General features: G+C 37.5%; 1 protein-coding gene across 2 annotated transcripts; it reads left to right on the forward strand.

Annotated features, from left to right (window-relative positions):
• Nucleotides 1-303: 303 nt before the first annotated feature.
• Nucleotides 304-21982, forward strand: CTR9 (CTR9 homolog, Paf1/RNA polymerase II complex component; the record flags this gene model as incomplete). Of its 2 annotated transcripts, XM_082001110.1 has the most annotated exons (25): nucleotides 304-348; nucleotides 2438-2536; nucleotides 3118-3357; nucleotides 3781-3898; nucleotides 4567-4656; nucleotides 6043-6191; nucleotides 8687-8794; nucleotides 9248-9355; nucleotides 9464-9700; nucleotides 10451-10540; nucleotides 10643-10771; nucleotides 10876-11059; nucleotides 12069-12157; nucleotides 12425-12610; nucleotides 12791-12878; nucleotides 13128-13276; nucleotides 15362-15478; nucleotides 15660-15805; nucleotides 17772-17843; nucleotides 19061-19196; nucleotides 19691-19837; nucleotides 20273-20430; nucleotides 20722-20818; nucleotides 21202-21314; nucleotides 21574-21982. In XM_082001110.1, 25 exons carry the CDS (start codon nucleotides 304-306, stop codon nucleotides 21980-21982), a joined length of 3504 nt encoding a protein of 1167 aa, XP_081857236.1. The 2 variants fall into 2 exon arrangements, with proteins under 2 accessions (XP_081857236.1, XP_081857237.1); XM_082001111.1 differs by lacking the exon at nucleotides 17772-17843.
• Nucleotides 21983-22331: the final 349 nt, after the last annotated feature.

The following is a 22331-nucleotide window of genomic DNA, read 5'->3' on the forward strand; positions in this document are numbered from 1 at the left end:
GCCCGCCCAGCTGCCGGTGTCTCGCGGCTCGCTGAGGGGCGCCCGCGAGGCCGTCGTTGCTGCAGCAACAGGTCCGCGCGCGCCGAGCCTGGAAGCCCTCCCTCCTCTTCACGCACGGTCGCGAGGCGGCCCTCGAGGCTCGTCCGTCGCTGCGATTGGCTGGTTGAGCCTCGGGGGCGGGGCCAGCGCGCCTCCCCCGCCCTTTGTCCGAGCACGTCCGGGTCAGTCGGTGTTTGTGAGGGGAAGTGCGCGCGGGACGGGCCGTTGCGTGCTGGCGGCTCGGCGGACAACGCTGTCGCCATCATGTCGCGGGGGTCTATTGAGATCCCTCTCCGGGACACCGATGAGGCGAGTTCGGGGCTAGGAGGCGGTGGCGCGGCCTGGTCGTGGGGAGGGAGAAAGAAGGGGTGCGTCGTATTGTTGTGCCGGGGCGCGGGCGTTTGTCGCTTCCTCTCGTAGTTTTGTCCCGGGCTCGAGGCGGAATGTTGCTGCCTTCCTTGAGCGGAATGAGTAGCTGGGGTCACAGGTGTGTCGCTTTGCGGAAAGAAAGCCAAACCTGCTTTCGCCGGTGCCCAGTGTCTCCCACCTGCTAGCTGTAACCTCCCTGTCCTTTCCTAGTGGCTTACTGGTGAGGAGTCAGGCAGTCTGTCTGGGGTCCTCGGGTGCCACACCTCTGTGAAGAACCGCAGCCTCTTCTCCCACAATATATGCTTCAGGCATATGCAACCCTCAGGAGTGAGGACCCTGCTGGGAACAGTCTCGTCCAGCTGAATTCTTTCCTTAATTCGTTAGACACTGATTTTTCTCAGTGCACCGATTTTTAAACGGCCTGCATGTTCCTAAATCAGCATATAGACACAGGTGGCGCAGTTGGTTCACTCTGTAAAGTTATTTCGGTGTGGGTTTAGGAAGTTATTTAGCTTTACATTATTTAAGGTAGACTGTTACAACCCAAGGTTAAAAAACCTTGAGAGCAGTATTTGGAAATTTACAGGATATTATAAAGTTTGAAGTTAAATCATTCCATAGCAGGTACTAAATTAATGCTGTAGCTAAATAAGGTATTGAAACATACTCCTTATAGGTTGAAGAGTGGTTTTTTGTGAACATATGTGTCCATACTCTAACAAAATTTCATTCAACTTTCACTGTGTGTTTAAGTCTTGCAAAGGTACTTTGCTCTCTCCAAGTTACATGCTGGAGAGCTTTTTTTCTCTGTGACAGAAATTTCCATCTGAGGTGTCAACATGAATAGTTGATCTTGGTGCTGCTGTTCAAGTTATGGCTAGGACTACTTGGATCCTGAAGTTCTGAATTAATCACTAAGGATTGCTATAAAATACTTTTTTCTTTTTACTGCCTTTTTAACTTCTGTATTTATTTGCTGTTTTGGTGATATGTATTTCTCATTAATAACTATTCTAGTTTGTAGATGAGGGTTGCCCAAATTTAAAAACATTGTTATCTGTCAAATGAGAGGTACTTGCACAGGACAAACTCAAGCTAAAAATAACAATAGTAGCATAAATATTTTTGCTAGTGCCCTCAACTTCTGCGTAGTCAAAAGTATAAGCCTTTATAAACTGCCTTGCTCTAATGCAGTCTTCAGAGAGAGAGCCCCTGCATTGCTCATCGGGTTACATGCTTGGGTACAACAACTGCGCCTCTTCCTTGCTGTAAAATTAAATTGTGATGTAGATGCCTAATATTAAAGGCAGCATGACTGAGTAGCAAGTTAACTAACAGGCAGTTAAATTGTGTTCCCAAACATCCCACTTTGGAAACATCTGTTCCTTTTTCCTCATTTTCCAAATCAGAAGAGTATATCAACATGGGAAAATAGTACTTGCAAAATAAAGCTTGCATGACAAAGAGTTGTTGTTGTCATTTCCTCGATGACTATGGTTGTTAATATTAAGAAGTTTAGTCTGTTCTTTATAATGTTTGCCACTTGAATAAACTCTTTATTTTCTTGTGTGTAAAGATGACTTTACAAAATTTCAGGGCTCTGAGGTAAGTCTTAGGTATTGATTCTCTGACACCTGGTTACTTGGAAGATTTTGACTGTATCCTAGATCTTTGTATTAACTCTAGGAAGAAACTCATCAGTGTGCAGTCAAGTTGGTTATTAGCTGAACCGTAAAAATTCTGAGCCTAAAGTCTGTGGTGAAAGAAGTTGAGTTAGCATCTCTGCTTATTCTCTCTGACAAGTATTCCAAACGCTGAGCTGTCTTTTATGTGATATTTCTGAGAGGCCATCGCTTTTGTCTTATACAGAATACAATACATTATCACTTCTTCCTTTGTCCATAACCTTGTTTAAACATAAATAATTATTTATGTTTTTTGCTCTGAAATGTCCATCTTCCTTTGAGCTCAATGATAGATCATGTTGTTAATGTTTTGTGAAAAGAAAATCTGTATTGTTTGATTTTAGGTTATTGAGCTTGACTTCGACCAGCTACCTGAGGGTGATGAAGTTATAAGTATACTGAAACAGGAACACACTCAACTGCACATATGGATTGCCTTAGCGGTTAGTATATATACAAATTGTATATTTAATTGTTATATTCAGGTAACCAAATAGTAATTTCCACTTCCTTTTATGGCTAGGGATAACTGAATTCTGAACAGGAGCTTAATGGGCTTATTCGGTCACTGATTCTAGGCCACATATGCATATTAAGATTTTAGTTTCATCTTTTTTTCAGGAAACAATGCTGCTTGAGGCCTGCTTTCTAAGTTAGTTTTTTTCCCTCAATCCATAGTTTTCCTGGTGTGTGCCTTTGATTATGCGTTTCATAAAAAGGAGAGGGCAGTATCTATACTATGGAAAATATTGTGAAATGTGCAAAAAGTCAAAGAAGTTCAGAGGAAAAACACTTGATTCTTCACTGATAAATAGCTGTAAGACTTGTGTTTTAATATAGAAATACTAAGTTGGGATGATGACAGAAAAATGTTTGGCTGTATCTGAATGCCTTTGATTATTCCTACATTTATGTCAGACCTATCCCTACATTCTGGAAAAAGAATCTATGTGACACCTAATGCATCGACTTGGTATATTATTTGCTGGGGTAGTATTGTCTGTTAAAACTGTATGTCTTATAGCTGGAATACTACAAACAAGGAAAAACAGAAGACTTTGTGAAGCTGTTGGAAGCTGCACGTATAGATGGTAACTTGGACTATAGAGACCATGAAAAAGATCAGATGACATGTCTGGATACTCTGGCAGCATACTATGTACAGCAGGCTCGAAAGGAGAAGAACAAAGATAACAAGAAGGAGCTCATTACGCAAGCTACCTTGTTGTATACTATGGCTGACAAAATTATCATGTATGATCAGGTAAAACCAAAATCTGTTTAAAAATCCATACTTGTAAATTATTTGGGGATTGTACATTTAGTGAGTCAATACTTGTATTGGTTGCTAAAGGGAAGATGGAAACTGTGCAGGCTTTAAAGTCTGTTGTGTAGTACATGTAAGTAAAACTTTTAAGTATCTGAAATGTGTGTGGTGCCACCAGGAATAATTATCTCTAGCCTGGGACAGCTGATAGAACTATTTGAGTCAACTTTTGGGTGTTGAGAAGGAAGCATCGGTTGTTACCCTCTTGCTTGATAATATGTGAACTTTAGAAGTGGATGATAAAGACCCTTCCTGATGTAAGAGAAGTAAATTAATCACAGAAAGCATTTATCTTTCATGTAGTCTAATCTTCATATTTTACAAAGATAAATGTATTACAAATTTTTTTTCCGTACCTAGAATCACTTGTTGGGAAGAGCCTGCTTTTGTCTGCTTGAAGGTGATAAGATGGACCAAGCTGATGCACAATTCCACTTTGTGCTCAACCAGTCTCCAAATAATATTCCTGCCCTTCTTGGTATGAGTTTATGGGTATTTGTGTAAAAACCTTGTCTCTCCAGTTGAGTTTTGGAATGAATTAAGAGCTTAAGACGACGATGTGTGTGTGAGTAGAGAGAAAGAATGGGATAGAGAAATGTGTACTTTTGACCAGAAACACGACAGAGATTACTTTAAACTTGGGAAGAAGACATAGGTGGGAAAGCTAGGAAAAAGTATAATGTTACCTAGCATTTGCTGAGACCCATCAGCATACATGCAGTCCAACTGATGGATGATCCAGTCCATCCATCCCTCATGATGCCAGTGAAGCTGTACGCTCTGTCGAAGGTGAAGATAAGCAGCAGTGAGTGGTCAGTGGGCTGTAACACTTGTATTTTAATTTGCTTGCTAATTAATCTAGTTTTATTAAATGTCTTTCCTCTGGACCAGGAAAGAGTTAAGCTTCAGCAGAAAACCATGAAAATGTAAATTTAATGTGTTCCCATGTTTGTTTGGGTTTTTTTCATATACTTGACATCATCAAAGTTAATAAAAGTTGTAGTTGTCTGATTTTTCTGATAGTTTTCAATTGTAACTTTTGAAAATCGGCACAGCACAAGTTTCCCAAATAGTACTTATGAGCTTCTGATTTATAACTGTTTTGTTTATATTTCCGATTTATTTGTACCTGGTATGTTACAACAGGTAAAGCATGCATTTCTTTCAACAAGAAAGATTATAGAGGAGCCCTTGCCTACTACAAGAAAGCATTGCGTACCAATCCAGGTTGCCCAGGTAAGACAAAAAGTATTTGCTAGTGAAAGTATTTGCTGTGCTTGCAAACTAACTCAAGTATTCCTAATTGAAACACGTAAGGCCCTTTTTTGTGATCCATATCTGTCAAAGTAACCCCAAACCTCATTATACCGGAGTACAGGTGTTTGCTGACTTGAAGTGTTCCTTAATTGTTAGAGAAGGAAACTGTGTTTAGGAAAATACTTCGCATTTTTGCTAGTTATTACCTTTTAAAGAACTGTTAGCAAATGAGAAGTTGCATGTAAGAGAAGTTGGGGAGGGAGGGAACTGTTCAAGACTGTTGCAGAACCTATCTGTGACCTATACATCATTTTCTTAACTCTTATTCCAAGAGTTAAGAATATGATGTATTCTTGGAATAAGAGTTAAGAAAATGATGTATTACCATTCATAATGAAACAAGACATGAAAAGTGAAATTCTACCTATAGTGCATGATGTGAGTTTTCTTGGTGGTGTATGATTTTCTTAATGCAAAAATCTGGGAAAGCTATCAGTAACAGCTGTAAAAGCAATGCATGTGATCTAGAGATACTAGTTCGGGGTATTTGCATTAGGATGATAAAAACTGTAAAGTCTCTTGAGAGATCTGGTATACTATGCCATAACCTATCTGAAAAAGAATTTGTTACAAAGTTGATGTGTATTCTGTAGTCTGCTTAGCATAAGAGTCACTGCTGCAAAAGTGGGTTTAGAAATGCAAGCCTTACTTTTAAACAAACATCTTTCTTTCACTCCCCTTTTTCATGCACGCGTGGGTGTGCACACACACACACTTGAAATCACTGTATATAAATGTCTCTATATTCTTAGTTCACAGACAGCCTGAAAGGGCAGTATGATGTGAATTCTCTCTATTAGCTCATCTGTACATGATTGTGAGAGTTAGAGGATGATAAACAGCATTTTGTTAGCAATGAATCAGTTGATCATTTGAGGAGAAATGTCTAGCTAACTTGGGTTTTTTTCTGTGTTTTCTGAAGGCCTGTTAGTCTCAGGTGAACTTACCCTGCCGAAGAAATTTCCAGACCTTTCATCTGGCAATTTTTTAATGCCTTTCTCTATTATTTTTTAATACCTTTCCATAAAAATAATTCTTTATTTGTTTAATATCAGAGTCTTTTAGATATATAGACCAATGTTCTGGGGTGTATGAAGAAAAACAGTCTTACTAATCTGTTAAAGTTAGTTTTGCTGCCAGGTGTGGGAGGCTGCCTTTAAAAACCGCAAATCATTAGATGTCTTTACAGGTTTTAAAGAAATATTAAAATTTTGCTTTCACTTTAATTGATGTCCAGAATGTAAAAAAAAAAAAGTCATAAAGTTGAAATTTTGGCATTCTGAATGGTTTCATCTTGTTCTGTAGCTGAGGTTCGATTAGGTATGGGCCACTGCTTCGTGAAACTGAACAAGTTGGAGAAAGCTCGCTTAGCGTTCAGCAGGGCTCTGGAACTAAATTCAAAATGTGTGGGGGCTTTGGTTGGACTGGCTGTTCTGGAACTCAATAATAAAGAGGTGGGTCTGACTTAACAAGAATCCGTACTCAGTTTACTTTCTTCATATATGAAAAAGCAAACTTTTTATCCTTTGAAAAGTAGTCCAGCTTTTTTAAAAGGGGTAATAACTTTTGTGGTTAAATCATTTTACATCTGTGTCACCACTGAATGGTGTTATAGGTATGTACTTGTGATGTGAGCAGCACATTCTGAATAACTTTCTTCTGTTGTTAAAAATCTTCAACTCTGTTGCTTGTAGAGGTGTTAAGTACAGAGAAACAGTGCTAGATTAACTATTTAAATTAAAATAACAAAAGTCTGTGGTGAGATGTGTGAATGCATGTCCAATCACTTAAAAAAACAAAACAAAATGCTGATTTCAAAATCTTACTTTAATGAGCGATAGTTCTAATACATGTAATAGCCAGCCTTACTTAGTCATTTGTGACTCTGTGAAGGTTAATTAAATCAGTTTGTACTCGGGATGCTCTGGAAGTCCTCAAATACTTGGAGACTTCATTTGCAATGGCAGCTCTATTCCAGAGCATCATGTTTTTGTGTGTGTGTGGTGTTTTTTTTTTTTTTTTTGAAAGAGCGTCATGCTAACAGGAAGATCAAGGTAAAAGATGTAGTCCCAGGAGATTAGTCCTGGGCTTTAAGGAGCATAAGCTTTCACATTCAAACAAGTGAAAGTTGTATTTGGGCATCAGGTTGCATTTACCTTGGCATGCATGCCACATGGTAAACCAAAGAGTAGGCAAGAACAAATTTTAACTAGGCTGGTGAAACTACAATAAAGTGGTGATCCTACCTCTCTAGATGTTGTATAACTAGAAAAATACGTATGCTTATATAGCTTAATTTGGATCGTAAGATCGGAGATGGTTAATCCATGTTAAGGAAGTTATCAGTGGAGAATGGGACCTTGAAGTGTTTAAAAATAAATAAAGAAAATTGTTACATAATTGTATGTTGCTAAAATTCAGTGTTAGGCTATCTGTAGAACACCTAGCTCTCTAGAAAGATCTTTTGTTAGCACAGAATGTCTGAAAACTACTTAGTTTACTATTCTAAAAAAATGCGGGCACGAGAGTTTTCTTTCCTAAAACTACGGAGACAACCAAAAATACTCTAAAGTCAAGTTTTAATAAATAATTCCATGGGTGAGAAACTAGTGAAACCTAGTATCTTTCTTTTTTTTTTTTTTTTTTCCCCCCTGAAGGTCTTTTGACTAAAGTCAAGGGATGAGCCCACTCACCTAAAGCTTCAAAAAGCTGTGACTAAAAGCTGACATGCTCAAATGTGTGTTTTGTTCTTTGTAAGAAATGCATCATCTGTGCTTTACTCCAAACTGTTTTCACAACTTACACTGCAAAAGTTAGTATAACATCAAAGAGTTGACATGGGGGAGGGAGAACACTTTCTCTGGGGAAAAGATTCTCTCTGACTTGCAAACTACAAATTGATATCTTATCAGTGGTTAGATTTTTCTAATGTTTCATCCTCCTAGAAGATGTTATGATGTCAAATCAAGGTTGAGAATACACTGTGTTCTCATTGAGGTCTGTCTAATCTCTGGTTTTCTTAATGAAAGCCCTTGGGAACTTTGAGACCTCTCGCAGTCTGTTGGATTTGTTTGAAATTGGACATCAAATTATTACTGGACTCAGATTATCAGAGAACTCAGACATACACATAGTGTGATTATAAAACCTCTTTCCATTTGAAAATTAAACCAAGGATGATTCAGTATCTCCTAATCAAGGTATATTGTTATGCTAGGTTTGGAAAGATAGGGCCTTTTACTTTTAGCTGCGTATGATGTCTCAACCTCATAAAACCTAATCTGTTCAATAAGGTGTCTTTCTGCTGATGATAACTGGCAAGTAAAGCACAGATGTTATGTGATGACTAGATACTATTCTTGGTGTTTCTGTTCCGAGTAAGTCAAATTTGTATCCATTGAAAACTTTTTTTAAGCTGTACAGTTCTTTAGAAAAGAGTAAGTTGATATAATGATATCCCTATGTAAACACTGCAAACTTCTACCTTTTTTTTAAATTAGAACTTAAGTTTCAGTAGCTCTTAATTCAACATCTGCAGTTCTTGTTTGGAATTTGAACATGAGAATATTTTCATTTCACTGTTGAATGAATTGTGTGAAAGTTTGAAACCTAAACCGAACAAGAGCTGGGGACATGGAGAAGTAGAAGGAATGCTGCTGGGGTGTGAGTGTGAAATGTCAAAGGACACCAAGACTAAGTATTTTATTTTTTTCCTAGAAAGTCCTCGAGAAGTGTTCTGCTTTTTTCCACCCCGTGTGGTGGCTTCATTTCCCATTTTCCATCTGTATGCTGCACAGAGAAAAGCTAGTAGCTGAATTTACTTTTTTCTGTGAGCCCAGCAAGGTTTTGTCAGACTTCCTTCAGCAGCCTAGACTGAAGAATAATGTTGAAGGTGTTAAAAAGAGACAGCTATTGAGATGCTGCTGATACTTGTCAATGTTTCATTTAGGCCGATTCCATCAAGAACGGTGTTCAACTCCTCTCTAGGGCTTACACAATTGATCCTAGCAATCCAATGGTGTTGAATCACTTGGCTAATCATTTCTTCTTCAAGAAGGTAAGAGGTCTATGGAATTTTACAGGTAAATACTTGATAACCTCTGAATATCCAGGGTTCTGGTGTTAGATTCAATCTCATTTCATCAGGCTAAGTGGTGCCTAATATGGAACTGTTAATCTAGATGGACAAGTGTAAAATTTTTTACTTAGATTTTGTTCAAGCTTTTCTCAGGAAAGCCAAGAAAAGGTACACTTATTTCTGATGTCATGGTCACCTTTGTGTCCTGAGTGTCAGTTTTGAGGGTTTTTTTCCTCCCCTCTGCTTGTCCAAGCTTTAAAATGTGAAATAGAGAACAGTAACCACTAAAACTAAGTCTGTTGTTATTAATTTAGTCGGTGCTATGGCTAAAGCTTTCCTTTATTTTCCAGCTATGCTTGTTTAAATAATAAATCACTTGACTGTAAATAAAGTGAAGGCTTTAAAATTTTGTTTAACTTCCCTTTTTTTCAGGACTATGGTAAAGTACAACACTTGGCTCTTCATGCTTTCCACAATACAGAAGTTGAAGCAATGCAGGCAGAGAGTTGTTATCAGCTGGCTAGGTCTTTTCATGTACAGGTAGGGCAGTTTTTAAAAGCCCCTTCATAAAAATCGGTGTTATAAAAGTTCATACAAAGCTTACCTTTGAAAACACCATCTGTTCTTTATTTACTTCTTTTTAATTAGGAAGATTATGATCAAGCTTTCCAGTATTATTACCAGGCCACTCAGTTTGCCTCATCTTCTTTTGTACTTCCATTTTTTGGATTGGGTCAAATGTACATATATCGAGGGGACAAAGAGAATGCATCACAGTGCTTTGAAAAAGTTTTGAAAGCCTATCCTAACAATTACGAGACTATGAAAATCCTTGGATCTCTTTATGCGGCTTCAGAAGACCAGGAGAAACGGGATATTGCAAAGGTGAGTTTTGCTTCTGACAGCGTCATGCTCTTATACACAAGAGTAGAACTTGAAAATCAGATTTGAAATCAGACTGTACCGTAAGTTGCATAAAATTCAGGGTTACTTGGCTGTAGGTATAGAATATTTAATATTGGCTGTCATGAGAGATCCTCCTAACTGTGGAGAGTCACAGCTTCTGCACAGAACTGAGACTTCTGCTGGGCTCTGGCTAAAGCAAGTCCAGGAATTTAGAGGAGCCCTAGCCTCACATTTCTATTTGGTATTATGAAAAGGGCAGAATTCTTCCCATATATGTTAAAATTCTCTGAAGCTGGTAAGTTAGCTAGTGATTTCCTGAAGACAGCAACATTTCCAGAAAACACTTGTCTTAAATTATCTGGAATGACAATGTTACGCCTTTTTAAAATTAAAGGGTTTTTTAAAATCTAATGTTGGATAAATAAATGCAAATAATGTTAGACATCAGTTTTGTAGCTTCTAGTGTTGGTGTAGTTGTTTCTGCTTCTCTGAGACTTTAAGCAGGTGTTATGTTCTACAGTAAAATACAATAATGAAGGATGGAAACTAATGCAAATTTTTTGTGACCAAATTGTGCAGACGTTTAGGATGTTTTCTTTTGCAGTATGGTATATCTTTCTAGTATTAAGGTTAATACCTTCCCTCTTTCTTTTGATTTTTATTTATATTTGTTTTTAAAACAGTTTGTGTGTCCACAAAGAAGCATAGTTGTTTTCTGCTGTTTTTCAGGGACATCTAAAGAAAGTCACAGAACAATATCCTGATGATGTAGAGGCATGGATTGAGCTAGCCCAAATTCTAGAACAGACTGATATACAGGTATTAATATATACTTGTTGAATTGTGTGTGTGCGCTTTTCATAAGAGCACATAGAGCTCATTCTCTTATTTCTTTTATCCACTTTATCTTTCGTTGTAAAGGGTGCGCTGTCAGCCTATGGTACAGCCACACGCATTCTGCAAGAGAAAGTACAGGCTGATGTCCCACCAGAGATTTTGAATAATGTGGGTGCTCTGCACTTCAGGCTAGGAAACCTAGGAGAAGCAAAGGTATGTAATTACTCAAAGTTTGAATTGAGTTTCTTGATCACCCAGAAGTTTTCCTTTAAGAATATTCTGGAGTGCTTTATTCCTCTTTTCTTTTTATACTTTAGAAATATTTTTTGGCATCACTGGATCGTGCAAAAGCAGAAGCTGAACATGATGAGCATTATTACAATGCTATCTCTGTAACAACATCCTATAACCTTGCCAGACTATATGAGGCGATGTGTGAATTTCATGAAGCGGAAAAGCTGTATAAAAACATTTTAAGAGAACATCCTAATTACGTTGATTGTAAGAAACATTTGGTATTTTAGTTCCGGAGTCCTCCTTATAATACCAAAAATCTTCCTGTTTATAGTGTCTTCTGTTCTCCTTATATCTGTCTTCACTTCTTTTCATAGTAGTTTTGGGGCCTGCTTACCCACCTGCTATTTTCCCTACCTTTTTTTTTTTTTTTAAGGTCTGCATCATCCTTATAGTCCAATCTCCAACTTTAAGCCTTCTAATTATTGGTAAACCATACTGTATTCCAAAAATCTAGCAAAATTAGCTTATCTAGCCTTGCGTGCCTTTGCTCACTTGCCCTCCACCAAAGCCTCAGCACCTCAGCACTTGGGTGCAATCAAGGCCATCCACTTGATATGCCTAGGGTCTGCAACCCTACCTATGTGGGTGGAAGTAGAGACCCTTTGCGAGAATCACTTTATCCTGGATCTTGGCCTTCCTCCAGGGAAGAAGGGCTGTTGAAGATGTCAGCACAGCTTCTATGCCACAACCTCTTTTTTTATCCTCACTCCGCTCTTCCTCTTGCCCCCAGGTAGCTAATCTGTGATATTTGCTGCAAAGATGAGGTGATAGCCCTTGCTCAGCAAGCTGCAGCATGCCCCAACCTAATCTATAGCCTTTTCCCTGTTTGTTTTCCATTGTCATCTGCTAACTGATGCTCTTCCCAAAGCTTGCAGAGGTGGGAGGGCTGTTTAAAGTGCAAGGAGGAGAATTATGTAACTGATATGTCCTTCTTTCTTTGAGCTTTCTCAATCATGTTTAACTCATGAAACCAATTTAAAAAAATTACATTACTGTAACTGTTAGAAATCTGCAATTTCTGATTCACCATTTTGGGTGGGCATTCCTCTTCACATGGTGTGTCTCATTGTGAACAGAATATGAAATGCGTCTTAATGTTTGCTGTCCTTAGCAGATCAAGAAAAAGATTGCTTTTGAAATTCATGCATGGCCAATATTTTGTTTGAGATGACTTTAACCTGTTTCCTGATTTTTATTTTATTTTTATTTTTAGGCTACTTGCGCTTGGGAGCTATGGCTAGGGATAAAGGAAATTTTTATGAGGCTTCTGATTGGTTTAAAGAAGCGCTTCAGATAAATCAGGTTTGTAACCCTTTAAGTGTTTAAAGTTAAAATGCTTGAAATACTAACTTAACTTAAAATTGTATTTTCCTTTTATTGCATATTTATTTTGTTTGATCACATAAACTAGGAAAAGAGAGGACTACTGTAATCTGCTCTTTGTGTGTTTTGTTTGTTGGGTTTTTTAAATATGTAATTCTATTTCAGAAAAATAGCATTTTATACTTGAAAAAGTAACTTCTCAAGGGAAAACAATGCTTTTGCAACTTAGAGTGGATTTTTATTCAGGACCATCCAGATGCTTGGTCTCTGATTGGCAATCTTCATTTGGCTAAGCAAGAGTGGGGTCCAGGACAGAAGAAATTTGAAAGGATATTGAAACAGCCCTCCACACAAAATGATACTTATTCCATGCTGGCTCTTGGCAACGTCTGGTTGCAGACTCTACATCAACCCACAAGAGACAGAGAAAAGGTAAGGGGCATCTGTCTGCCCTGTGTGTGGTTTTATTTAATTCATTTTTGTATACTGTTAGCTACTCAGAGCCTTTTCTTGATGTCTGTTTGGCATCTTAGAGTCCATAAAACTTCTGGGTAGATCTTCTAATACCCCATTAGAGAAATGAGTGATCAATTGGGATACTTCTTTCTGCAGGAGAAGCGTCATCAAGACCGTGCATTAGCAATCTACAAGCAAGTACTCAGAAATGATCCAAAGAATTTGTATGCTGCCAATGGCATAGGTGAATATTATACTTTAATTTTCCTTCAGAGATTATGATATTCTTATGTTTCATGCTTCAATATAGAATTCTTTTTACAGGGCCTGCACACTATGTAGTGGGGCACAGGAAAGAATAGCTTTCATATGGCAGCTATGTCACTTAGTTTTTAGTGGGGAACTTTATTCAGGCAGTATTTTGTTTTCTTTGGTAGGAGTACATAGTACATGAACCTGGAAGCTTACGCTGTACATATTACTTTCCCCTTAGGAGCTGTCTTGGCGCATAAAGGATATTTCCGTGAAGCTCGTGATGTTTTTGCCCAAGTGAGAGAGGCAACAGCAGATATCAGTGATGTGTGGCTGAATTTGGCACATATCTACGTAGAACAGAAACAGTACATCAGTGCTGTGCAGATGGTAACATCTCTAAATTGAACTATGTAATATGTTGGGGTTAGATGACTTCTGGATGTTTCTCTGCTGTCATAGCAGCTGCAGAAGTTTCTGAATAATATTTTAACAGTTATAGGTTTATTTCTACCATGCTGTTGGCTGTCAAGTCTAGATTTAAAAACAAACTGCCAAATGTGTTTGAAGGGTAACAAAGCACCTTACCAACTTACATACTTCTTTTTTTTTTTTTTGGTAGCAGTGTTAAAACAGAATTGGGTTAGAATTCTGGTCTTGGAATTAATTTTTAGTCAGAGAGGTTTCAGTCAGTGTAGTTACTGTATGTGATTTACATTCAGATGTTACTGGAGTAAGTAAATGCAATTTGCTGCTGGGATTTTTTTAATAGCAACACTTCTTATTTTTGTTCTTGCAAATGATTTCATAAATAACAAACAGAGCTGTCTGAAAAGCTGACTGTGCCATGATTTCTTTCGCCACAGTTAACATCAAAAGATAATTCATTTTGGAAGAAATCTGTTGAAGTTCAACCTAGTTCAACCTGCTCAAGCAAGCTAACTACCAAGTATCAGCCTATCCTAACTAAATTGACTCAATTAGTTGATCAAAAGCGTACAAGTAAGCTAAGAAAAAAAAGGATATGTTTGATGGAAGCTCAAAACAAACTTGTTTCCTTAAGACTGAGTACACATTGAGTCTCAAAAATATTTAATTCAGGGCTAACCTGAAGCTTTTTGTGATGGTTATAAAGGAAGAGATACTGGGCCTCTCTTACTTGATCAAGACCGCAGTAGTCACTATCCTCCAGTGAACTACTGTTAAAAAGCCTTGGTAACACGATCAGGTTCATTCTGTTGTGTTTGAATGGGGTCTGTTGTCTTTTTTAACACCTTATCTGTTTTTATTGACAAAAAGCCTAATGAAAATCAAATTTTAGGAACTGTTTAAGCAGTGAATTACAGCGGGAAACTGGGTACCCCTTTCACCTCTTGATTTGTCAGAAAAATACTGTACTCTTTTGCCAATATATTTAAGTAAAGCTGTTGGTAAAAATGTGTTATTTACTGAGGTGCTTTATTGTTCCCTTGGTTCTGCTGTGCAGTGGGTACTATTTTATTATTTCAGTCACAGTCTGAATTATGCAATATTGGATTCAAAGGGAGACTAACTGAATTTAATAGCCTAGCTTACTGCAACCTCATTATTCTAGTGAGTTCTCTACCATAAAGCATACAAATCTGAGGCAGACTTAAGCTAAATACAAAATCTTTTACTGTAAAGGTGAGTGAAAATTGGGCACTTATAACACAGTGAGGTCCAAGAGTAGTCACTTCAAGCATTACAGCTCAGGGCAGTTTCTGTATTTGAGGTAGAAATAAAAATTACTTTGTTTTTCTTATTATTTTGTAGGTTTAGAAATGGTGAATGATTCCTTGAGAAAAGAGTATGTCAAACAAAAGACGCTTGTTACTGAAAAGGATAAGTTTTGTAACTTTTTGAAGCTTTAATTCTATATCACAAAACCTATAGCAAGAAGTCATCTTTTACACTTTAGAACAACTAGATATCCCTTGGCATGCCAAGTTATTCAGCTAGGTGGACAGAACAAATTTGGTGCTACCTGAAGGTGTGGATCTTTTTTAACTTTTTGCATCAGATATATGGAATTACTACATTAAATATACTTGAATTTGTAACGTATCTTATACGAATAAAGAAAATAGATTTCCCCCCGCCCCATACTACAGAGAATAATTGAGTGCTCTTAAAATAACTTAAGTTTGTTGGACTTTGTTACGGTAGATGGTACTTGCGAAGTATTCTGTTGTATTTTAAAGACCTACAGAGTCTCATGGACTGCTGCCGGTTTCCAGAAAAATCAGGTACTTGCTGTGAAATAGCAGAAAGAATTTTCTGAGCCATGAAGAGGAGGCATCCATGTAGCATGACACGCTGTAGAAAGCAAAAGGGATATTAGCAGTAATGCTTTCTAGGAATAGAAGCATTTGCTGGAGTTAGCTAACCAAAATAACTAACCATTATCACCTCTTAATTTGATTTTTTTTTTTTTTTTCCCCCCCCCCCTTTCAGTATGAAAACTGCCTCAGAAAGTTCTATAAGCATCAAAACACTGAAGTATTGCTGTATTTGGCCCGGGCGCTCTTCAAATGTGGCAAATTACAGGAATGCAAACAAACTTTGTTAAAGGTAAGAATATAAAACATCATATGTCACAGAATAGAGTTACTGTAGATTGATGCATATTTGTGTGTCTCTTTAAATTCAGTAGTCTGAGATTGAAATAATGGTGCTTATTCTCTGTATGTCACTTCATTAAACCTCTTTATCGTGTTGTAGGATATCTTAAAAATGTGCTTTTTATTTACAGGCCAGGCATGTAGCGCCAAGTGATACAGTCCTTATGTTTAATGTGGCTTTAGTGCTACAAAGACTAGCTACCTCTGTCCTGAAAGATGAAAAAAGCAATCTAAAGGAGGTCCTTAATGCTGTGAAAGAACTGGAGCTAGCCCACAGGTAAAGCTGATTTATTTCTAGTAATTATTATCTATTTTGAAGTTCCTTTACAGTAAATTTGCAGTATAGGTCACAAATCTGGTTAGAAGAGCTTTAATCTCCTGTGAAACACTGTGTGTAGTTCTAGAGTTTCTAGTAGGAAAACAAAGCCTGGGCCTGACAAAACTACTTATTCAGACTTTGCTCCAGAGTCAGTTTTGTTTGAGAAATATGTATTGGCCACCTGGCCAAAGGGCTTTGTATTACTATGACCAAGATGCATTTCTACCTGGAAGAGCTTCGTTGAAAAAAAAGTTGAAAATGATTCTACGAATTTAATACTCTTTTTGACCATTTCTTTCAAAACAACCAATAAGGTTCAAAAGCAAATCTATTTTTATTATATAAGCCTAGCTAATCATAGAATAGTATGTGTTGGAAGGGACCTTTAAAGGTCATCTAGTCCAACCCCCCTGCAATGAGCAGGGACATCTTCAACTACAGCAGGTTGTTCAGAGCCCTGTCCAACCTGACCTGGAATGTTTCCAGGGATGGGGCATCTATCACCTCTCTGGGCAACCTGTGCCACTGTTTCACCACCTTCATTGTGAAAAATTTCTTCCTTCTATCTAGTTGAAATCTGCCCTCTTTTACTTTAAAACCATTGCCCCTTGTCCTGTCACAACAGGCCCTGCTAAGAAGCCTGTCCCCATCTTTCTTATAAGCCCCCTTTAAGTATTGAAAGGCTGCAATAAGGTCTTCCTGGAGCCTCCTCTTTTGCAGGCTGAACAACCCCACGTCTCTCAACCTGTCCTTATAGGCCAGTAGTCCTTGAAAACTAATTTTGCCCTCCTGTTGGCAAGTAAAGCCTAAGCACTCGCATGGCTTAAGAACAGAAGCAGTTTCTTAAGTGCGTTTGAGCTATTTTAGTTCTCTTTTTAAAAAAAAAAAAAAAAAAAAACTCTGGGCAGAAAACGGTGAGATTAATCTGGTGCAATTGTCACCGTCTTTGAACAGAAGGCTTTCAGCCATTTATTCTGCTTCTAGGTATTGCTGGTGTAGCTGGTGCTTGCTTTATGCATTCGTAGCTCTACTGTTATGTGAAGGATAGATATTGCCTTTCAGTAATTTTGTCAACTAAAGCAAGCCTTTCATACAAGCAAGTATTTCACAATTCTGGTGCTTTGCCTAATGCAAATTAAACATTTGAACACAAATGCTAACTTAAATTCAGTTAGAAGCTTGTTATTTAATGTCTTGAGAAAGTTGCATTAAATCCCTTATTATGTACCCATTAACTAAAAATTCAGATGTCTATCACATTTTGGAAAATATTTTCCATAATCTAAAACTTGATGAAGGAATTACTTTGTTCATATGCACAAGAATTTGAGTTCAGTCTAGCACAAAACCACTTCATTTAAAATGTCTCTGGAATATGGGAAGAAACTGAGGCAAGCTTGAAAGTTAAAGCCCTTTTCCTTTAAATGAATCGGAGAAACTGTTTTCAAAACACTGATCATCATAGCTTACCCATCTACTTAAAGGTATGTTGTATTCACAAGCACCTGTCAACTAGGTTGAACGAAGCTGTTCTTATCATTTAACAATCTTTCCAGTTTTCCTTCCTTTTCTTATGCTGGTTTCAAGTACTTAAGCTGTGACAGATAAGAAATATATCTACTGGGGTCAGCAATGTACTTACTGCTAGGAGACAGTAACTGAAATCTTAGAACTGTCTTTAGAATTTTTATGGGGTTTTGTTCTGCTCTAGAGGTGTTTTAAAATGTTTCAAATTTGGAGAACTCTGAATGTACTTTATACTGTTGTATTAAAAGGGGCTGCACACAGAGAAAATTGAGGTTTTCTTGTCTGTGGAGTTTTATAGGATTGCAATCCAGGAGTAAATGCGTTGTTTTTAAGGCAAGATTACAATAACTATGTAAGTATTGGCGTATTTGCTTAGTCTTGTTGTTTTTCGCTGCAGGTACTTCAGTTACTTGAGTAAAGTAGGTGATAAGATGAGATTTGACTTGGCACTTGCTGCTACAGAAGCCAGGTAAAACAAAAACACCAAAACCACAAACAAAACCTTCCTTCAGATACCATGTGGAGGGTTTTTGTCTTGTTTTTTCATACTGAAACTGGATTCCAAAATTTCAACTGACAGTTTCTTAGAACAGTAGAAACCCAAGCGTAGGGTTACTTCCTTATTACCATTCTGTTCTCTTCCTGTCTTTGCTTTCTAACATTTTTGTGTAGTCTAAAACTCTCAACATGTCGTGTCCGCCACTAGCTGGAGCCTGCAGAACTTTAGCTGTTTCAATGGCAAATTTTCCATCAGTGAGAGTGCAGTGACGTTTATTTAAACATCTCTAGCTCTCACTGTTTTGACTTTAAACATAATAATCTAACAAAAGGTTTGCTTTAATGGAATTTTTTTTTTAAGTAGTTCATGGGTGAATAGCATAGGTCAGTTATTGAAACACAAAAAACGCTTTTTTTTTTTTTTCCTCTTACTCCCCACCATGGGTCTAGTCTGCTTTAACTTTTGCTCAGGGAAATGAGTTCGTACACAAGCCTGTTCAAATCAGTTTCCTTGTAAGCATATTTCTTAGGTTTTCACTCAGTATTTTCTGTGTTTCATTTATTGCACATTCTTCAAAGATTTTCATAGCTGTATACAAATAACATCTGTTGGCCATCATGCACTGTACATCTTAAATGGGTATCATTAAAGCACTTTGTACAGAGAAGAAAATTTTAATCTTACTATTAAAAGAAACGTCATTGTAACATTAGCTAAGAGGGTGTTGAAAGTGCCTTGCTTTCATGAGACTTGAACACTTTATGCAACCTTAACTCTTACACAGTTGTTTTTGTTTAAGATAGATTTCTACCTACCTTTCTGAATAGGTTTGCTGTATGTTGTGCTTAAATACAAGTTCTTACTAATGATACTTCTAAAATTGTCCAAATTAGTTGGGATAATTCTTCTCATACTTCTGGTGGGGTTTTTTGTATATGAATTGGATAAATTTTAAGTGTGAAGCAATATGTTCTGAAACTGTATATTGCAATTTAAAGGTAAATTAGCGAACTAGAAGGTGCTTTAGTTTACTCAATCTGTACGACGTTTCTATTGTGCTATTTCAAGTAGCTTTTTTTTCCTTTGGTGATATGAACATAGAGTTGTGATGCATGTCCTTTGTAAAACTGTTGTCTTGTAGTATGTGCCTGCCACCTTCCTTTACTTGAAAACATTGCATGTTACAGGCAATGCTCTGATTTACTGAGTCAAGCCCAGTATCATGTGGCTCGGGCACGCAAGCAGGATGAAGAAGAGAGGGAGCTGCGTGCGAAGCAAGAGCAAGAGAAGGAGCTGCTTCGCCAAAAGCTACTTAAAGAACAGGTTTTATTCTGTTGTATTCTGTGTACTACACTTTTAGAAAAGTATACCTATCGACAATATATATGCCCCTGTTACTTTGTGGTGGCACTTGGTGTTATTGATAAAATGTCTAGTAGCTTTTTTTTTTTTATAGTAAGTGCTAGCAGAAAATGTTGTAGCTAACAGGTGATATTCACTCTTTCTTCCCCATAGCCTCAGAAATAGTTTTTTATTTTTATGGCGAAATAAAATTCGTGCCCCAGAAGATCTGCCATCAAATTTCTGTACTGACAGGCTGGATGAGGAAGCACTTGATGCAACCGTTCTTTTGGACTTCTGCCTACTTTTAGCATAGGCTTGTAGAAAGCTTGGCCATGTTGGACCTTCTGCTATGACATAGACTGTGAAAAGTCAATTTTCCGATTCCTTGTCAGCAAATAATTTATATGCCTGCAATTATAATCACTGCAATGCTGCAAATACAATAGTAATGGTTAGTTTTCTCTCTGTTTCAGGAAGAGAAGCGCCTAAGAGAAAAAGAAGAGCAGAAGAAACTTCTAGAACAAAGAGCTCAATATGTGGAGAAAACCAAGAATATTCTGATGTTCACTGGTGAAGTAGAAGGATCAAAGGAGAAAAAACGTGGTGGTGGTGGAGGCAGGGTAGAACAGCAATTTTACTTAACTTTTTTTTAAATCTCCTTTATTTTCCTCTCTTGGTATGTGGTCTCTTGCAGTAGCACAGGTTTTAAATTTCAAGCTCCTAGGTTCCACTGAGTGAAATCACACAGGCTTAATACTCAAATGCAAAAATTGGAAGCTAATACATAAAAGTTCCAATCACTTGGCATCACCAAAATATGTTCTATTCAACTGTTAAAATAACAGAAGGAGGTTTTTTCATTATGTGCGAATTTGGAATCAGTTTCTTAATGACATCAATCTAGAGATTGATGTCAGAGTTGGCCCAAGAAGGCCTGTTGTTTCATATCTTAAAAAACCTATTCAGATAAAGTTTCTATTTAGAATTGTTTTCTGGTAGCTTTTTGACTGGAAGGTGAATAATAGGCTATGTTGTGGGGCTTTTATTTATTATAGCGTTCCAAAAAAGGAGCAGGGGAATTTGATGAGTTTGTCAATGATGACAGTGATGAAGATCTGCCCATGTCTAGAAAGAAGAAGAGGAGGAAGGGCAGTGGTAGTGAACAAGATGGGGAAGAAGAAGAGGGTGAGAGAAAGAAGAAGAAGAGGAGGAGGTAACTGATACTTTCATGTTAGACTTCCCAGAGAAATATTATGGCTTTTAAGTATATTCTCATGCAGTCTTTCGTAATGGTTTAAAAAGTAAACTGTTGTCAGTAGATCACATGATTAATTGTTGTTTACATGTGCACATCGTAAGACTTAAAACAGCCACTTTGCAAAAGAAGTATGAATATCACTTGATCAACTGGACATTTTCTTTTATATACATAGCTACTGGATATTTTTGCATGTGTTTGGGTTTTTTTACGCTTTACATGATATAAAATATATTTCTGTTTAAGACCCCAGAAGGCAGATGAGGGGAGTGATGACGAAGAACATGAAAATGGTCCAAGACCTAAAAAACGACGTCCACCCAAAGCAGAGAAAAAGAAGGCTGTAAGTTAAACCCTGAATAACCTCATCGCTTTATAAATATGTATTTGGAGTTCAGTGTGACCCCAGTCAAGAGAGATTTATTAATGTTGAAAATGACAACAAAACTTCTTGTAGCAAACTGCCTTGAAGCTTATTTTTGTCTTCCTCCCCTGTTGCTATAACTGCTTCAAGGATGAAAAGGATATTTCTGAAGCCATCTAGAATTAAGTCATAGTGAATGGAAAATTTTGATATTTCGCTAAAAATAATGACTAGATATATAGATATAATGACAAGAACAACTGTTAAAAGCATGTCTGCTTTTCTGAATATGTTTTTATGTTTGGGCACTGTGCTTTAAAAAGCCACATGAACAAGCAGCCCTTTGTTTTTCCCCTATACAGCCCAAACCAGAACGTCTGCCTCCTTCAATGAAAGGAAAGATTAAATCAAAAGCCATCATTTCATCAAGTGATGATTCTTCTGATGAGGATAAACTCAAAATTGCTGATGATGGGTAAGAACCTTAATTAACTTTGTAGTAAAGTTTCAATGCATGCTTCAAGAGAAACTGCAGTATTAATAATAATGAGATAATATGAAGATAATGAGAAGCTTTTCATTGTACTCACGACATCACTTTCCATTGCAAATTAATTCCACTCATTCTTCTCATTCTGATAATGCTAAGGTCACTCAAATCCTAGTGTCTCATTTTATTTTTAAGCTATGGATAGCATCTTTTAATACTGAATATTTTTTTCTTTTCTCTACAGACATGCTAGGAATAGCAACAGTGATTCAGATGATGGGGAACAGCAGCACAGTAAACGCATTGTTTCTGATAGTGATTCTGATAACAGAAACAAATCTGGTAGTGAGGCAGGTAGTCCAAGGAGGTCCAACATCCACCCATCTGAGGAAGATTCTGACAGTGACAGGTCGGCTAGAAAAAGGAGGCGGTCGGATTCGGAGCAGTCAGGCAATGAGTCCGTACAGTCGGGGAGGAGTCATTCTGGTGGTTCAGAAAATGAATCTCGCCCAGCTTCTCGCAGTGCTGACTCAGACAGAGATTCTGAGAGAGGATCTGACAACGAGGGTTCTGGCAGAGGATCTGGTAACGAATCTGAACCAGAAGGATCCAATGATGAGGGATCTGAAGGTGGTTCCGATGACAGTGATTAGCTCTAAATTACAGGCCATCTTTTTAAAATGTTAATGTAAATATATTTCAGTTATAGGGAAAATCCAATTTTTATATTTGAAAACTGTGATTTAAAAAAAAAAAACCACCTTAATGTTGTGAGACCTTCCTGTGATTCTTTCTATTAGCAACTAATGGATGTTTCTCTTAGTTGGCTTATGGTGTATTCTTAAATTGAAACTGCAGTAGATAAACAGAACCCCTGTACTATAATCAGCACACCGAGGATGGAATGCATGTAAAAACTATGGAACATAAAATCTCTGTTTAGGTCGTTCCAGTGTGGCTAAAACTGTGTGTTCTGTGCTTACACATGCATAGATTGATCTT

This window comes from Phaethon aethereus (assembly GCF_964289735.1).
Source record: "Phaethon aethereus genome assembly, chromosome: 5".
NCBI classification, from domain to species: Eukaryota; Metazoa; Chordata; class Aves; order Phaethontiformes; family Phaethontidae; genus Phaethon; species Phaethon aethereus.